This window comes from Rhagoletis zephyria, unplaced genomic scaffold (genome assembly GCF_001687245.7).
Source record: "Rhagoletis zephyria isolate East Lansing unplaced genomic scaffold, Rhagoletis_zephyria_1.1 Rzeph_scaffold_00244, whole genome shotgun sequence".
Classification (NCBI taxonomy): Eukaryota; Metazoa; Arthropoda; class Insecta; order Diptera; family Tephritidae; genus Rhagoletis; species Rhagoletis zephyria.
In genome coordinates this window covers 139,391-156,679 of record NW_016157328.1, presented here as the reverse complement: position 1 = coordinate 156,679, position 17,289 = coordinate 139,391, and the positions used below count along the sequence as shown (strand labels likewise).

General features: G+C 33.6%; 1 protein-coding gene across 1 annotated transcript; it reads left to right on the top strand.

Annotated features, from left to right (window-relative positions):
- The first annotated feature begins 6,118 nt into the window (after positions 1-6,118).
- LOC108358372 (uncharacterized) lies at positions 6,119-7,117 on the top strand. Its single transcript, XM_017609660.1, has 2 exons — positions 6,119-6,532; positions 6,606-7,117. The coding sequence occupies exons 1-2, from the start codon at positions 6,422-6,424 to the stop codon at positions 6,954-6,956; spliced, it is 462 nt and encodes a 153-aa protein (XP_017465149.1). The 5' UTR covers positions 6,119-6,421; the 3' UTR covers positions 6,957-7,117.
- The last annotated feature ends 10,172 nt before the right edge of the window (positions 7,118-17,289 follow it).

Sequence of the window (17,289 nt, the reverse complement as noted above, 5' to 3'; positions counted from 1 at the left end):
GGCCTTCTTAAGTAAAGTCATTCTAAGAGGCCTACCCAAGAAGGGCTGAAAGAAGTGCTTCCTTGCATGCCTTCTAGAAGGGCTTATCCATTTACAACTTACGCGAATGAATAAATTTATATTTTTAGCATTACAAATGAATTTCAATAAACATTTTAACAATATTTATTTGATATAAACCGTAAGCAAATACTTCAAAGATGTATGATTTTTATAAATTAAAGAATCAACTCCTTCAAAGGCCTTCTGAAGTACGTCCTATAAAAGCCCTTCTGCAAGGCCTTCCATGTGTAACGAAAGAAGAAGCATTTCAATTTCTGTCCCTCCATACAAAAAGAAAGGAGAAAGGAATGTAGATTGAACCAAAATTGGTGCACCTTGGTACGGAAAGCCATTTGTTGAAAATTATTCAAATCGGACTAATACAAAACTCCGATATTTCAAAAACAGGGCACTAATTTACTCCAAGTTAATACTTACAACAATCTCTTAACAATAAAACGGACTGTTATAGACGGTGGAGTGCAATAAATAGAAATAAAACCCATGGGCGTTATTTCCATTTCGAAGGGGAAATAGCGCCCACCAATAGAGGGCAATAAAATCCGCAGGCTTTGTAGTATTTTCTCTGGCTTTATTTTACTGAAACATTCCAATTATGTATACAGGCATACATTTGCATAAAATGGAACGTATTTTAAACGAATTGCTCTCTATTTTTGCATACAGTGTACTTCTGCGTTAAATTCCCTTCTGCATTATACGCATAAAATCGAACGGTATTTTTGCCAATAACTGATAAGCGAATTATTGGAAATTAAAGGTAAATTGTTACTGTTTTTTAGCCTTCAATGCGATGCGCATATTTGTTCTCAGCGTTTTTCAGTGGTGGCGGAACGCCGCGGTTGATCGCCAACAGGCTCGCTTCCCCCCTCGCCATTACACTGGAAAATTTATTTGAGTATATACTTACATTATTTAACCGCTCTATATGAATGTACGATGAGGATTTGGGGTTGTTTGTGTACCCACGCCGCAGAAATACTGTGTTGATGTGGATGACGCACGGGTTGTTTTAATTGAGAAGGCGACTGAAAATTTTCGCAAACAAACAACAAAACTGAGTAAAGGGCAGAATAACATAAATAATCCGCGGTCGAGTGGTTTGAGTGACATCAAGGCACACACCGCCAATCGGAGGAGAAGCTCGGCCAAGCATTTTAAACTTTGCATAGATTGCTTTACAGAGCACAGAAGGCGTACTAATCTAAAGGTAATACAAGCATTTTGTGTCCAATTTGCCGTCAAATTATTCGACAATTGACGAAAGTATTTATTTAACTTTATACATTTTCATGTTCCTTTTTTCTGTTGAAACTTTGAGTAATTTAATTCTCATACACATGTGCATACATATATACACATGTATTAAATATATGCATTGAAATTTGTTAATTTAAAATTCTTCGTATAATAAAGGAAAACAAATATTTAGTTCAATGTTATCATATTAGTTAGTTTTTATTCAGAACAGGGTTTTGCATGTACATAATCTAAAAAGGAGACAAAAGCCACAATAAAGATGAAATAACGCCCGCGGGCTTTATTTCATTTTTTAGGAAATTAAGCCTGTGGGCGTTATTGCTATATCGAAAGGGAAATAATACCCACCGGCAAAAGGCAATAAAACCCGCGGGTTTGATTTCTTTTTCGAAAAGGCAATAACGCGCGCGGGCTTTCTTATTTTCTTTTTAGTAAATAAAGCCCATAGGAATTGGGCGTGGCACCGCCCGCTTTATGACTACAAAGGTCTATCTCGGTAACCGCTTTATCGATTTCTACTAGGGCTTTCGATTTCTGTTCGCCCATTCTCGAGCATTTCGAAACCCGGGAAATCAAGTTCTCGACACAACCTTGCGTACCGTCAGCATATCGAAAGTATTAAAAACAAAAAAAAAATGTATGTTAAATGTTGAATTAACCCTCAAAATACCGTCAAAAATGTCACTTTTTTTTAATTTAGGATTTTGGCTCCCATTCCGCTAGAAAACACTATACTTAGTACACCATTAGCATTGTTTCTGAAAGATCTTCGGTTAGAAAGAGATAATGGAATGAAAATTTTTTTATCGTGAAGAGCACGGTGCATAGGCAACTGGCTGAGTCAGAGAGATCGTCGGTTCGAAGCCTACTAAAAGAAGTCTGATGAGGAAATGTGGTGATTTCCGAAATAGCTATAACTTCTACCATTTTTTCAAATTATTGTTGCTTTTCCACAATAAATTTTCATTAAAAAAACGGCCTCGAGCTCAATAAAAATTGTTGAATATAAGTGAAGATAAATGATCATATAATGTAAGAAAACTATAGAGAAGTTACAACCCCTCAAAATACCGTTCAAATTGTCACTTTTTTGAAATTTTGGATTTTGGCTCCCATTCTATTAGAAAACACTATATTTAATATACCATTAGCACTGCTTCTGGAAGATTTCTCTTAATTTTATCTCGATTTTTGGGACATTGATTGAAAAATAAAAGCTTCCTTTAAACTCTAATAACCCGTAAACTATCAACTTTCACAAAAAATGTATATAACAAAAATGGTTATACTGGTCGATATCTTTACGAAAGTGCAGCATTTAACCCTTTAATGCAGAGTCTGTCATATATGAAACCCTTTCAAGGCATAGGAAAATGGTTCTCATTATGCTTTTTAACGTGCTTTTTCTCATGTTGACGTAGATATTAATCGTAGAAAACTATACCATTGTTAAATAATAATAAAAAGAAAATAAAAATAAAATAAAGAAATAAAAAAATAAATAAAAAATAAAAGTAAATAAAAAGTGCGTTGGAAACTCTGCCTTGAAAGGGTTAAAAATTCAAAATTGTGGCAAATTCAATTAAATTTGGCATTAATTCTCTTTAGGAGCGCAATTTAGTTGTTAAATGTTGCGAAAATTCGCGAATAATTAGAGAAATTGTGTACCTTTTGGTCATCCACTGCTATATACTCATTCTAAGAAGAATAATACGTATATATGTATGTATATATACTCCGCCTCTTATCATATCTGGCACGTCTTTTATGTTTCGTTGTTAGAATTGTAAACTTCCGTTGAAAGGCACTTATAACTTATTAGATAAAAAAATAAGAGGATATTTCAGGTCCCATTCGAAATATCGCCACCTAAACGTGAAAAGGTTCAACGCGGGCCGCGATGCTGGTAACAGAGGAAGAGGAAGGCCTCCTCTGCGTTGGAAAGACCAGGTGGAGAAGGACTTGGGTTCACTTGGCATTTCCAATTGGCGTCAGTTAGCACAGAGGAGAAATGGCTGGCGTGCTGTTTTGGACTCGGTTACAGCGCCAATAAAGAAGAAGAAGAAGAAAGGTGAAAAGGTGCAAAGACAACTTTTTTTTCAAAATTGACAGAAACAACATCGATATGCTTTATTTAAAAATAATTTGTTTTTGTGACAAAAACTTGCGGAACCTTATTTTTTACTTATATCTTTTAGAATAAAAGGGCGACCATGATACAAATAAAATTATAGTTTAAAAAACTAAAACCTCCCTATTATAATTGCCATTCGTACTGTCATCAGGTATGTAACTTGAGAATAGAAATCGCTGCATCTTTTCGGCGCATCAATATTACATATGTAGTTACAACCCGAGCTAATAAAAGGAAGGTAAAAAAAAGAAGGTAGTGTCACTTTGAAATTTTTTGACATTAACTGTGCTTATGACGTTTATACTTTTCGCAAATTGCTCGAGTATCACTGCCACCTCAAAAATTATTATTTTGGAAATTTTATTATTTTTTAAAGGAATTTTTCATGCATTAAAAAATAACAACACGCAAGGTAAGTTTACTTAATTCATCGTATTAGCATAGTTGTTAACCCTCTAGTAGGCCAATTTTTTATGGGTTCAAAAATTCAGGAATGGGTGATTTTAGCACGAGAAATCCAATGTCCAATGATGTCCATTTCGATCTGTGACAGTAACTTTTTCCTACAGGGGAGAAAAACCAAGATCTTCTGGAGACGGGCTCGCCCAGAGGGCTGTAAAGTTCCCAGTCAAACTGCACTTCTCACATTCAATCGAAAAATAGGAACACATGCTTGCGGTACCTAAAAAAAAAGGAACAAAAGTAGAGAAAATCCCAAATGAGCGTACCTGAACGATGTTACTCGACGGCGCTCTCATTTACCAAATACGTGTTCCGCTATGCTCACATACTTAAGTATCAAGCAACCTGAACATAGTGTTTGGAAACTTCAGATTGGAAGGTCAAACTGCACGTGAAGTTTTATGTTCTTTTTATTGGTTTGGAATCTACTTATAACACGCGAAGACATATTTTTATACCCGAGCGCACTTCTGCACAACGGTATTATAACTTTGTCCACATAACGGTTGTTTGTAACAGGCAAAACGAATCGAGATAGATATAGACAAATGTATACATAAATGATCAGAATGATAAGAGAAATCAATTAAGCAATGACTGTCTGTCCGTCCGTCTGTGCACACGAAAACTCGAGTAAAAATTGAAATATCTTAAGAAAACTTTGTACGTGCACTTCTTTCGCGCGTAGGACGGATGGTTTTGAAAATGGGCAAAATCGGACGATAACCGCGCCTACCTCATATAACGGTAATTTTCAGAAATACGAAAACTGTGATATTTTAGTAACTACTGAATATTCACTCAAAATTGATATTTACAATAATTTTTAGACGAAAAATAAGATTATAAATTTTTGGAAAATGGGCGTAGCCACGCTCACTTATGGTTACATGTTTATATCTCGGCAACCGCTGCACCAATTCCAAACTTGGCACAGTTGTTAGCCTTGCTACAGCATACCAAATGGCCCACGCTCACATCCCATATAATGGTAATTTGGAGAAATACGAAATATTCGATAAATCTGTAAAAACAAAACGTTGAAAATTGCTGAAATTGAGGCCGCTTTTCATATAACGGTAAATTTCAGAAATACTTGAAACTTCAATATTTCGAAATTTAAGGACGCTAATATACTCAAAATTGATACACCCCGGCTTAACATGTAGCGGTAGCTTTTGGAAAGATGAAAATCATATATTTAATACTTGCGCCGGGTATTTAATGTTCAGCTCCGCCCGAACTTAGACTTTCTTACTTGTTTTGTATGTGATCAGGTTTGCATTCGTTCGGTTGTGTGTGTGATATTAAAGCGCTTGGCCTGTAGATGTGTACTAAGGTTTATTAACTTAAGTGTTGCCACCTGTTATAAATTTTAATTAAAACTATGTAATAAGTGAAATCGGTTATTAAAGTATGGGTATTACTATAAATTGGTTTGAAAATGCTCCATTTCTAATAAATATGTAGGAGTGTTGCCACCCGTTTAAAACATCATATTCAACTAAACTTAAGGAAGTTAGGTAAATGAAATACATACATACGTGAGGCAATTTTTTGTGAAGGAGATCAGATCTCTACAGTTCTTTCGAAAAAAATTAGATGTCAATTTAAGGACCTTGGTTTTATTTTTTGAAGTAAGAACTTCTTTAGAGGTACAGGGTGAATTGATGCAATTGATATCGATAACAAAACCCATAAAAATATCGATTACAAAATCGATGACGAATTCGTTGAAAATTTCGATAGCAAAATTGATAATAATTTTGGTAGCAAACTCGATTAGAAAATCGATAAAAATATTGGCAAAATCGATAAATAATTGATAACAAAATCGATAACAAAAATCGATTAAAAATATCGATAACAAAATCGATAAAATATCGATAACAAAGTCGATAAACAGTCGATATCAAAATCGATAACAAAATCGATAAATAATCGATAACAAAATCGATAACGAAAACGATGATTAATCGATAACAAAATCGATAAAAATATAGATAACAACCCCGATAAAAGTATCGATTATTATATCGATAAGTCCCAAGAAAACCGAAAATCTCTATATTGTATAATATATTTAACAGGTGGCAACCCTACTAAAGATGTTACCTCTTGATAAAAGTGCACAGAAATGCCTTTCGTTCGATAAAAGCGTTGAAAAATTTTACGCCACTTAAGGCTGGTATTGTCACTTGCGAAGCGAATGAAAATATAGGCGAATTTCTCCGAATTGTGAGATGCAAATTCGCCGCAAATTTGCGAACGAGTGGCGAAAATGAATTTCTTGTATTGCCACTAGCGAAAATTCGACATTCGCTTCGCCAAAGCTGTCAAAATTTTTCGACTGTTTATTTTGTTCGCGTTTGAAAATGACGTTAGTAAACTTTCGTCTTATTTATTTAATAAAATCTAATTTTCAGAACAAAACGGACAACAACGCAGCAGTTCAAAAAGCTGGTTAGCATATTGGAAAATAATCCGGACGTCGCAAGAGGGATGGGGAGTTTCGGTTCCACAAAGAAGATCAGGGCAGAGTTGTGGAAGAAGTTCGCTACCGAACTTAACGCCATTGGTCCTCCAATACGTAGCGGACGCGAGTGGAATAAGGTAAGAACGGAATCAATTTGTGTGACCGTATGTATGTATGTATGTACGTATGTGTGACATATGTACTATTTAGGTTTGGTTAGACTACAAACTTAAGCTGAAAAAAAAATTGCCACAAAACCGGCGCGAAAATGTGGCCACAGGAGGAGGACCGTACACGCAGCAAAGTTTAACTCCACTAGAGCGAACGGTCGATGAGCTGCTCCACCTGCAGGAAGCAGTGAACCCTACAGGCTCTTCATTTGGCACCAACGTGGCAGAAACGACGGTGAGTGCCAATGAATTAGATGCAGAAGTGCCCCTGGGCGAACAAGCTCTACAAGTGGATTTCGCACCGGGACCATCAACTCCCCGGAAGACGTACGAATTAAAAAAAGAAGAACTAAATTTATTAAAACTGAAGGAAGAAAGGAAGACAACATAAAGAAAAGATGGAAATTAAACTAAAGGAATTAGAACTAAAAACATTAAAATACAGCCAAAAGTAGGTTGGAGTATTCTTATGACCAACTTTTCGTTAGATATATTTTAACCCTCTAGTAGGGTGAACCGCCTCCAGACGGTCGTTAACTAAACACGTACATATTTAGTGCACCTATAATAATTTTTTTTCTATATTCGAAAAGCACGATCTTTAGAAAAAAAGCGTACCTTTACGACGATGTAAATTTTAATCCGTTATGTCCATCCGTTTTATTTTAATTGGCAGTTGAATCACAGATTGTGAAAGACTCGGTTAAAATTAATTATTTCTTGCTATTAAGTAATTTCGTAATTAAAGAAATTTTTTCGTTTGAAACATTTTTTGATACAAAAAAATTCAGTGGGTTTCGTAGTTAAAAGCACAGTATTTTAATATAAGTTTTATAATCATGTCACCATTCCAAATGGAAAAAATTGCTTTCGAACACAGACCGTCTACAGACCGGCTTGCCGACATATAAAAACCCAGTTTGCATTTTTGACCGTCTGCAGACGGGATTGTCGGTTCGTAGGTCAACATTGTGTAAGAGAAAGCTGAAAATACGTCAAATTATATCGGCGAGCCCGTCTCCAGACGGGCTTTGTTTTTCTCCCCTGTAGGAAAAACTTAATGTCACAGATCGAAATGGACATCATTTTTGGATTTCTCGTGCTAAAATCACCCATACCTGAATTTTTCAACTTCAACAAAAATTGGCCTACTAGAGGGTTAATGTTTAGTTAGTTCCTAATCATTTAGTTTCATTTCAATATTTTCTGTAAGTAACTGAATTTTTAATTTTTTATTTTAGTTTCCAAAACATGTGATGAACTAATTTTAAGTTTAACAATCTTGAAGTACTGAATTTAATTTACGATTTTTTATTAATTCTAAGTATATTTTATGAAATGACTGAATTTAATTTGTGATTTTTTATTAATTCTGAGTATATTTTATGAAATGACTGAATTTAACTTGTGATTTTTAATTAGTTAAGAGCATAGAAATAATTTTGTTTAATTTAACTTGTATGTAGCAAGGAATTCAAAAGCATGAAATTAAATAAAAAGAACACAAAGTAAATTATTTTGAATTTATTCAATAAAACGGACTACAATTCATTTTACAACAAAGCATCAGCTATTTGTCTTCGGCGACGATCCCCTGGTGTATCATTGGCATCTTCATTAAATGGTTCCGAAGATACAATGGCGTCAATAAAAACTTCAGCTTTATCTGGATCACTAATTCTAAATTTCTTACAAATGTTGTGGAAAGCGCAGCATATGTTTATAATCGAAATTACTGTAGCAGGATCGTAGCGCATTTTTCCATCACTCAGGAGGCATCTGAAGAGACATTTCAAAACTCCAATCGTACGTTCAACGACGTTCCTAGCTTTCGCGTGCTTATTAAAAATTGACTCCCTAGTTCTAGAGNAAATGGAGAAAATTTCGATTCGAGTCGAAATGCAGAATAGGGCTGATTGTTCCACACGAACGAATCATGTGTAGAACAAGCATATCTAGCATCCACAAAACGGATATTCATGTCATGATTTAATACACAATTTTTTTATCAGTTTTGCTGTATTTATTTCTTAAAAACTTACAATCATAGCATTTATACTAAAAAAGCCTTTTCTATTTAGATGGAGGTGTCTATTTGGGGTGGGGGCATAAATCGCAATATGTTTTCNGAATCGAACTTAGGTATTCTGCGTTACGATCGAAACGAAAGAAGAAGAGGAAGAGAGAAAACATCTTTCGAAATCAGCTGTTTGCCTAGGAATGTGTGAAATCGAAACAAAACAAAGAAATATTTGCCACCAAACTATAGCAGCATATGAAGTAAGTTTGTAAATATTTTAAAATAACTAAATATACCTAGCATCACTGTAATTTAAAAATGAAATTTAAGTGGATACATAATTATAAGAAATAAATCCATAGCCGCGGCGTTATTGCTTGTAGAGAAGAACGAGTCCCAGATTGCTGATGCGGAAGTTGAAAGGTGGAGATTTAGGGACATGTTTGATCTTTTTCAGATGAGTGAAGAGTCATAAGGAATTCATCTTGAACTGTATTACTCATCGCTTAAAGTCAGTGAAATTATAAACGTTGTTTGAGCACTCCACAACATTTGCATTTACTACAGAGTGGAAGATTTGAACGCAAATGAATCCCATTTTGAAAGCCGTCAGGAGGAGGGGAAGAACAAAGCTTATCTTTCCATAGCAAATCGAATTCGAGACAACATACGCACCTCTTTTTAAAAAGTTAGTAAAAACGAGTGCAATAATAAAAGCATCTTTTTTATGTAACTTCACATTTTATGTATGTATGTATCTATGTGCATACATCTATTAATTTTATATAAAAAGAATAAATTGTATTCAGTGCATTTCACAGTCTTATTTATAGATAATGTAAACAAAAACGCCTGGACTTCCACTTTGAAAACGTCGCGCAATATCCCTTTTGGTTGCCATTATTTGAGCCAATTTTTCGTATTGCCCGTATTACCGCTCGCGAAAACACAGAAATCGAGAAAATTCATTTATGATGACTTTTACAATCATGCACAGTATATTTTACTTAAATTTTTTATAAAATTTTATTATTTAAACCCACGAAAATAACAATTGAAACGTTCTCCGTCAACAAATTTGCATCTTAGAAAAACGGAACTACGATCGTAGAATAGGTATAATCGTAAATTTCGTAAATAAATTGATCGAAAGGAAACGGAACGCAGAATACCAAAGATGCCAAATGGAGAAAATTTCGATTCGAGTCGAAATGCAGAATAGGGCTGATTGTTCCACACGAACGAATCATGTGTAGAACAAGCATATCTAGCATCCACAAAACGGATATTCATGTCATGATTTAATACACAATTTTTTTATCAGTTTTGCTGTATTTATTTCTTAAAAACTTACAATCATAGCATTTATACTAAAAAAGCCTTTTCTATTTAGATGGAGGTGTCTATTTGGGGTGGGGGCATAAATCGCAATATGTTNGTTAGTAAATAAGGACTAAGCGGGTATCCGGAATCACCTATAAATAAGTATTTTTTTGTTTTCAAATAGTATTTACATTAATTTTGCGCCGATGTAACAAATTTAATGTACCTAAATAAATAGAGTTATGATCGCCACTTTGATGCATATTCTCCAAATAAGTCTTTAATGAACTATTCATCCCTATTCTGCATTTCGATTACGTTGCCGCATTGCGCTCCGCCGGAATCGAACTTAGGTATTCTGCGTTACGATCGAAACGAAAGAAGAAGAGGAAGAGAGAAAACACCTTTCGAAACCAGCTGTTTGCCTAGAAATGTGTGAAATCGAAACAAAACAAAGAAATATTTGCCACCAAACTATAGCAGCATATGAAGTTAGTTTGTAAATATTTTAAAATAACTAAATATACCTAGCATCACTGTAATTTAAAAATGAAATTTAAGTGGATACATAATTATAAGAAATAAATCCATAGCCGCGGCGTTATTGCTTGTAGAGAAGAACGAGTCCCAGATTGCTGATGCGGAAGTTGAAAGGTGGAGATTTAGGGACATGTTTGATCTTTTTCAGATGAGTGAAGAGTCATAAGGAATTCATTTTGAACTGTATTACTCATCGCTTAAAGTCAGTGAAATTATAAACGTTGTTTGAGCACTCCACAACATTTGTATTTACTACAGAGTGGAAGATTTGAACGCAAATGAATCCCATTTTGAAAGCCGTCAGGAGGAGGAGAAGAACAAAGCTTATCTTTCCATAGCAAATCGAATTCGAGACAACATACGCACCTCTTTTTAAAAAGTTAGTAAAAACGAGTGCAATAATAAAAGCATCTTTTTTATGTAACTTCACATTTTATGTATGTATGTATCTATGTGCATACATCTATTAATTTAATATAAAAAGAAGAAGAAAGAAGTGATTTACAGATAATGTAAACAAAAACGCCTCGACCTCCACTTTGAAAACGTCGCGCAATATCCCTTTTGGTTGCTATTATTTGAAATCGAAACAGAAATCGAGAAAATTCATTTATGATGACTTTTTCAATCATGCACAGTATATTTTACTTAAATTTTTTATAAAATTTTATTATTTAAACCCACGAAAATAACAATTGAAACGTTCTCCGTCAACAAATTTGCATCTTAGAAAAACGGAACTACGATCGTAGAATAGGTATAATCGTAAATTTCGTAAATAAATTGATCGAAAGGAAACGGAACGCAGAATACCAAAGATGCCAAATGGAGAAAATTTCGATTCGAGTCGAAATGCAGAATAGGGCTGATTGTTCCACACGAACGAATCATGTGTAGAACAAGCATATCTAGCATCCACAAAACGGATATTCATGTCATGATTTAATACACAATTTTTTTATCAGTTTTGCTGTATTTATTTCTTAAAAACTTACAATCATAGCATTTATACTAAAAAAGCCTTTTCTATTTAGATGGAGGTGTCTATTTGGGGTGGGGGCATAAATCGCAATATGTTTTCCGTCAACACAGCCAATCACGTTGGGTATTCCTGATCTGGAGAAAAATTTGCTCCTTGCCTGTTGCTTCTCTTCTACTGTCATNATGTAACAAATTTAATGTACCTAAATAAATAGAGTTATGATCGCCACTTTGATGCATATTCTCCAAATAAGTCTTTAATGAACTATTCATCCCTATTCTGCATTTCGATTACGTTGCCGCATTGCGCTCCGCCGGAATCGAACTTAGGTATTCTGCGTTACGATCGAAACGAAAGAAGAAGAGGAAGAGAGAAAACACCTTTCGAAACNTCTCAGTGCGCAACACAATTTTAGCATTGGCGTTACAGATGAGGACAGGCGGTTATTAAATTTGTCTTTGATTTTGTCCAGCACATACATACATACATAAATAAATCTATAAATACATATACATATATGCATACATTTTTCATGTTTCATTGAATAACCTATTTGCACTGGATACTTACACTGTGGACGGCAGCTCCATAGGATTAGAGTAATCTCTAATAAAACGCCGCTGACAAAGAAGGTTAGCTCGCGGTTCAACATTATAACTATCCTCAAAATATAAATCTACGTTTTAAAACATTTTGCTTTTTAAATTTTAGTTTGTAACAGGGCGAATTAATATAAGGTGATAGCAGGAGTACAAAAACAAAAATTTACATGTATTTTGTTTTTGCTTTGGCGGCATAAACTGTCAAAATCTGTAAGAGTGTGTGTAGAAATTCAAACAAAATTTTTCATTTTGATATCAGAAGCCGTGCGGCGAAACGCATACACAAAATCAGCTGAGCTAGTAACACCGCCTTATATAAATTCGCCTTGGTTTGTAATAACAAGAAATTCGAAGTATAAATGACAGAAACGTCAAATGAGGATGAACTCAATTGTTTGAATGGCAACGACGCATGTTCGGCGAAAAAGTTCATTCGCCACTCACAATGCAAATTTTAGGTGTGTTCGCCAAACCATTCGCTTCGCCAAATTTATGCGCTTCGCAAGTGACAATACCAGCCCAAATATTTTATTCATTTTATTTTCAGAGTGATGGCAACCCTTTATAAAAATGACGTTTTCTAAATGTTATAAAAATGGCTACTTAGCGTGAAATTAGAGCATTTTATTTTTTGTGAATGAAGCAATAAACATATGAAGATTTGTCGCAGAGCGCAAAATTACACATAAAATGTTTAAAATAGAGTAATGTAGGCCCCTAATGTTTATTATTTGTAGGAAATGTATTTTTAGTTTCAAAATTTTTGCAACTTTAAACATTTCATGTGTATATTTATGTGTATATTTTAAAGATCTCAAGTTCAAAATCGAATCCTGAACATCCTATACGTATGTATATTTATACAGATTCCTCTTGAAAAATAGATATTTTTCAGTAGTAGTTTTACACACACTTTTCATAGTGTACAGGTACAAATGTAACATATTAATTACTATTTGTTATACTTTGCAAAATACTTATGTATAAAAGATGTAATTTATAAATTGAAATTGCAAATGTTTGATTTTATGAAATATAAAAATATATATACACGTATTACAAGTCCTTAGGTGGGTTAAATTATGTCTTTTTCTTCAAAATGATTGCATTTCTTACAAATTATGAGATGGATACGTAAAAAAAGAAAATTGGATACATTTGGATACATTTTTGGCTTGGTCGGTGATACATTTTCTTGGGACGGCGCGGCAACACTGGCGACCATACTTCTCTTCACTATCCGCGCTCTCAGTGAGAGGAAGAGAAAGAAGCGTATTCGCTAGAAAACTTCAATGTGAAGCCAACTATCTTCCGATGTAGGCAGGGTTGCCACTTTGGTAAATTATTACCAAAATTGGTAGAAAAAATTTGCGTTGGTAAAGGTAAATTTTTTCTCGTTCTGGTAGATTTTAGTAAAAGTATTTAGTTTGAAAAACAAACAAAATTTTAGTTCCCGCTTTATTTTTCGTAGTTATCTTTACATTAAAAATTTATTTCCAAAAGTGTAGTCTTCTTTATTGTATTAATTTTCGGACGCTTTAGTGCACACTTTTTGTATACCTACACTGAGGGAAATAATGCATAGTAAAAATTAATACTTTATATTCGATTTTCGTTTATAAATTTTCGTATTTAAAAATAATATTTTAATACAAATTTTTAGTACGCACATATTTGAATGTTCACATTTGAGTATGCATACGTAAATGTGCGTATGTACCAAACATACCACACACGCATCATGTTTATCCGTACAAATCGCGTGCTGTGGTGTTGACATTTATATGTGAGGCTGTAGCTGAGGGCGCAAAGATGCTTGCCACAATTTGTTGATATCCAGAGAGGGTCAGTGTTCGAATTCCATTGGAGGCAACACGCAAATTGAATATATATATCTTTTTTGGTTTTATATTGATTATTCACTTCACGGATGCTTTTTCAGAACGAACGTGGTCATTTTAATACGCGCGTAATCGAATTGAATATTTGCCAATATACAGTACTTACGTTGACGTTTATAGTAAGATCAACCACGTTTCTCATTGATTTTAATCAGCCTCATTGCGAGAGTCGTGCCGAATGCAAGTCGTTTTTCGAGAGTCGAATCGTATCGAAAATTTAGCGTCATTGCCTAAAATTTCCACTCGACTAGTGTATTAAAACGGAAGAACTTGGCAGCACTGCATAGTTTTCGACAATTTTCGTCGTTTACTTATTTCAGCACGACAGTAGACAATGCTAATGTTGTCGAGTCGTACAATTCAGCCTAATTTACGACTTACGCAATGAGGCTGATTATTTTTTCCCCCTCAGTGTACATATGTAAGAATGTATATCGATAAAAGGCGAACAATATCGTGCTCCATTCAAAATTCATTTTATTGGAATCTTGAGGAGCTTTTGATTGTCTAAACATTTTAAATGTTTCTTTAAAAAAAAAGAAAAAATGGACAGGTTTGTATTTACACGCTATGATTGTACAAAAAAAAATTAAAAAAAATTACCACCAGTTTTTATAAATGGCAATTATTAAACAAAAAAAACACAAAAGACCGGCGGCTAATATATTTTTTGAATCGACGGGAATTTTTAGCTGCACATTGTTGGTTGGTTGTTATAAATTTCATGGGCTAGAAAACTGGATACGGAAAATGGTTCTAAAAATTCAGAGTAAAAAGTTCGGAATTTAGACGAAATGTTTTTGAATTTTTCTCAGTGTTGTTATAGCATGAGTCCCTGATTTTTATGGGTTTGGTTAAAGCGCAAACATCATTCTTATACAAAAAAAGTAGCAAAAAAATGTTTACTTAAAAACATTGTGAATATTAAAACAAATACCAAGCGCTCTTTTGAGTCACAGTATTAGCTTATAATATCCCAGTTGAAGTTTTTTTAATGATGAAGTTTCTTTGTTGCCTTTAGTTTCATCATTTTCGCTTTTAGTTTAAGAAAACCGAGAAGATGCCATTAATATGATCCCAAATACCATATTATTAGTTAAATAAAAAGTTCCTTAATAAAAAATTTAAATGTTTATTGAAATAACTTAAAAAGTAAAGCTAAACTATAGTTTTTATTAAAATAACTAAAAAAAAGCTATTGGTAGATATTTTCCAGATTTGGTAGTTGTTTCCAAGTGGTTGGCAAACATTTTTCTTCGTCAGTGGCAACCCTGGATGTAGGCCTCTAACAGTTTATTGTCTCGATGCCTACTTTAGTCAAACAATGTGACAACTAATACATATTCTCAATTGTCTTGTCTTGTGTAAACGCAAGGTTATAGAAGCTGACTTCCAAAACGTCATTTGCTTTGCTTACGTACAAAGTGTAATGTTCCATAACGCCGAACTATAAAATATTGACATTGTATACTTTTACAAAACGCATCCGAAAAGTTATCGAAACGCATCGCTGGAGCAATCAGAAAAATGGAAAATTCAGAAAAATTGTTAATTGCTACATTGAATATTTAAAATATGCATTATGCCATATTGAATATTTAAAATATGTAGAACTTACAACCGTAAAGCTCAACAATTTAAAATACTATTAATAACTAATAACTTAATAATAATAACTTAAACTTTTTCTAACAAGGAATTACAATTTGCGAGATATTCGTAAACAAATTTTGCAATATATAGATAATAATACTTTTAATTATTTTGTATCATATTCTTTAGTTAGATAATTCAAAGCTGAGAACACAAATTCCAAAGTTAAAAACAATTTTTTTCTAATTATTTAACAAGTCGAATGAATTATTAAAGAATATGGGTATAAATTGACATGGGTTAAAAATATTTTATTCTGAACTTTACTTAAGAGGGTTGCCATATGTTTTAGAAATTAAATTCAACTTGAATTAAGGGAATTATATACACAATTTAAATTTGTATCGCAATATGTGTGTAAGTCGAAAAAGGTTTTAAAATCAGAAATTAATTAAAGTAAGCATAAGTTAAATGAAATATTGAAATATGACGTGAAACAAAGGTGGCAAGATATCCTTAGTTTGAATTTTTAGAATACTTAAAGAGGGTTGCCACCTGTTTAAAAAGGTAAACTCAAACTATTTAGTAAGTTAAAGCAATTATGAAAAATATTTAATTTAAATAATTTAAGAACTGTATTTAGGAGCGTTGTCACGTATTTAAAAGATCAAACTTAACTTAATTCATCGGGCACATGAAATATGTAGGTATCGCAATAACAGACGCCAGAGATTTCTTCACTATACTTAGGAGGGTTGCCAGCTGTTTCACAAGTCTTACCTAACTTATGCACAAATCCGAAGACGAAGATAATGCGAAGACGAGCAGGAACACGAAGAAGAATACTAATGCGGGGACCTAGGCTAATATAAAAGGTAATACAAATTTCTGCAGAATGAAATAAAAATAAATCGAAGTAGTGATGCGCGCCATGGCATATATCTATTTATAAGCTGGTCTATTGCTAATTATTAATTAATTGCAATTCATATTGATTTATTAAATTCAATTCAATACAATCGAAACGAGTGCCGTTTTTAACTTGAATGTGATCTTAATATCACGTATTCTACGTTAAGTTTAGCAGCTGTGGCTCCGACACAGCCTGCAGGTCAACACGAAGGCGCTGGACTGGTCCTTTTTTGCTGTTATTAACAAACGAGCTTCGATTGAGATTATATTTATATGTAAACAATTTATATTGAGCTCGAGGCCGTTTTTTTAAATGAAAATTTATTGTGGAAAAGCAACAATAATTTGAAAAAATGGTAGAAGTGATAGCTATTTCGGAAATCACCACATTTCCTCATCAGACTTCTTTCAGTAGGATTCGAACCGACGATCCCACTGACTCAGCCAGTTGCCTATGCACCGTGCTAAGACGCCTTGTAAATTATCGTTTGCTTATTTCCACTATTTTTCATTTTTGTTATGCCAACACAATCAAGCGCAGCTATTCCGCTGCAATTCACTTGATCATGTGGTTGTTGGTTTTGTTGGTTTTTGCTAATAATTCTATTTGTAGAATGTTTAACTTTTAGGTGTGCTCGTCCTTAAGTTATTGTTTTTGTTATTTTTTTTTTTTGCCTTGTATAACAATTATATTCAACAATTTATATCGAGCTCGAGGCCGTTTTTTTATACGAAAATTTATTATGGAAAAGCAACAATAATTTGAAAAAATGGTAGAAGTGATAGCTATTTCGGAAATCACCACATTTCCTCATCAGACTTCTTTCAGTAGGATTCGAACCGACGATCCC

Excerpts from the sequence above, each read along its gene's own strand:
- LOC108358372 (XM_017609660.1), top strand. The coding sequence starts at position 6,422 with ATGGGGAGTTTCGGTTCCACAAAGAAGATCAGGGCAGAGTTGTGGAAG. Across the intron at positions 6,533-6,605 it reads GCGGACGCGAGTGGAATAAG|GTTTGGTTAGACTACAAACT; the intron begins GTAAGAACGGAA and ends TGTACTATTTAG.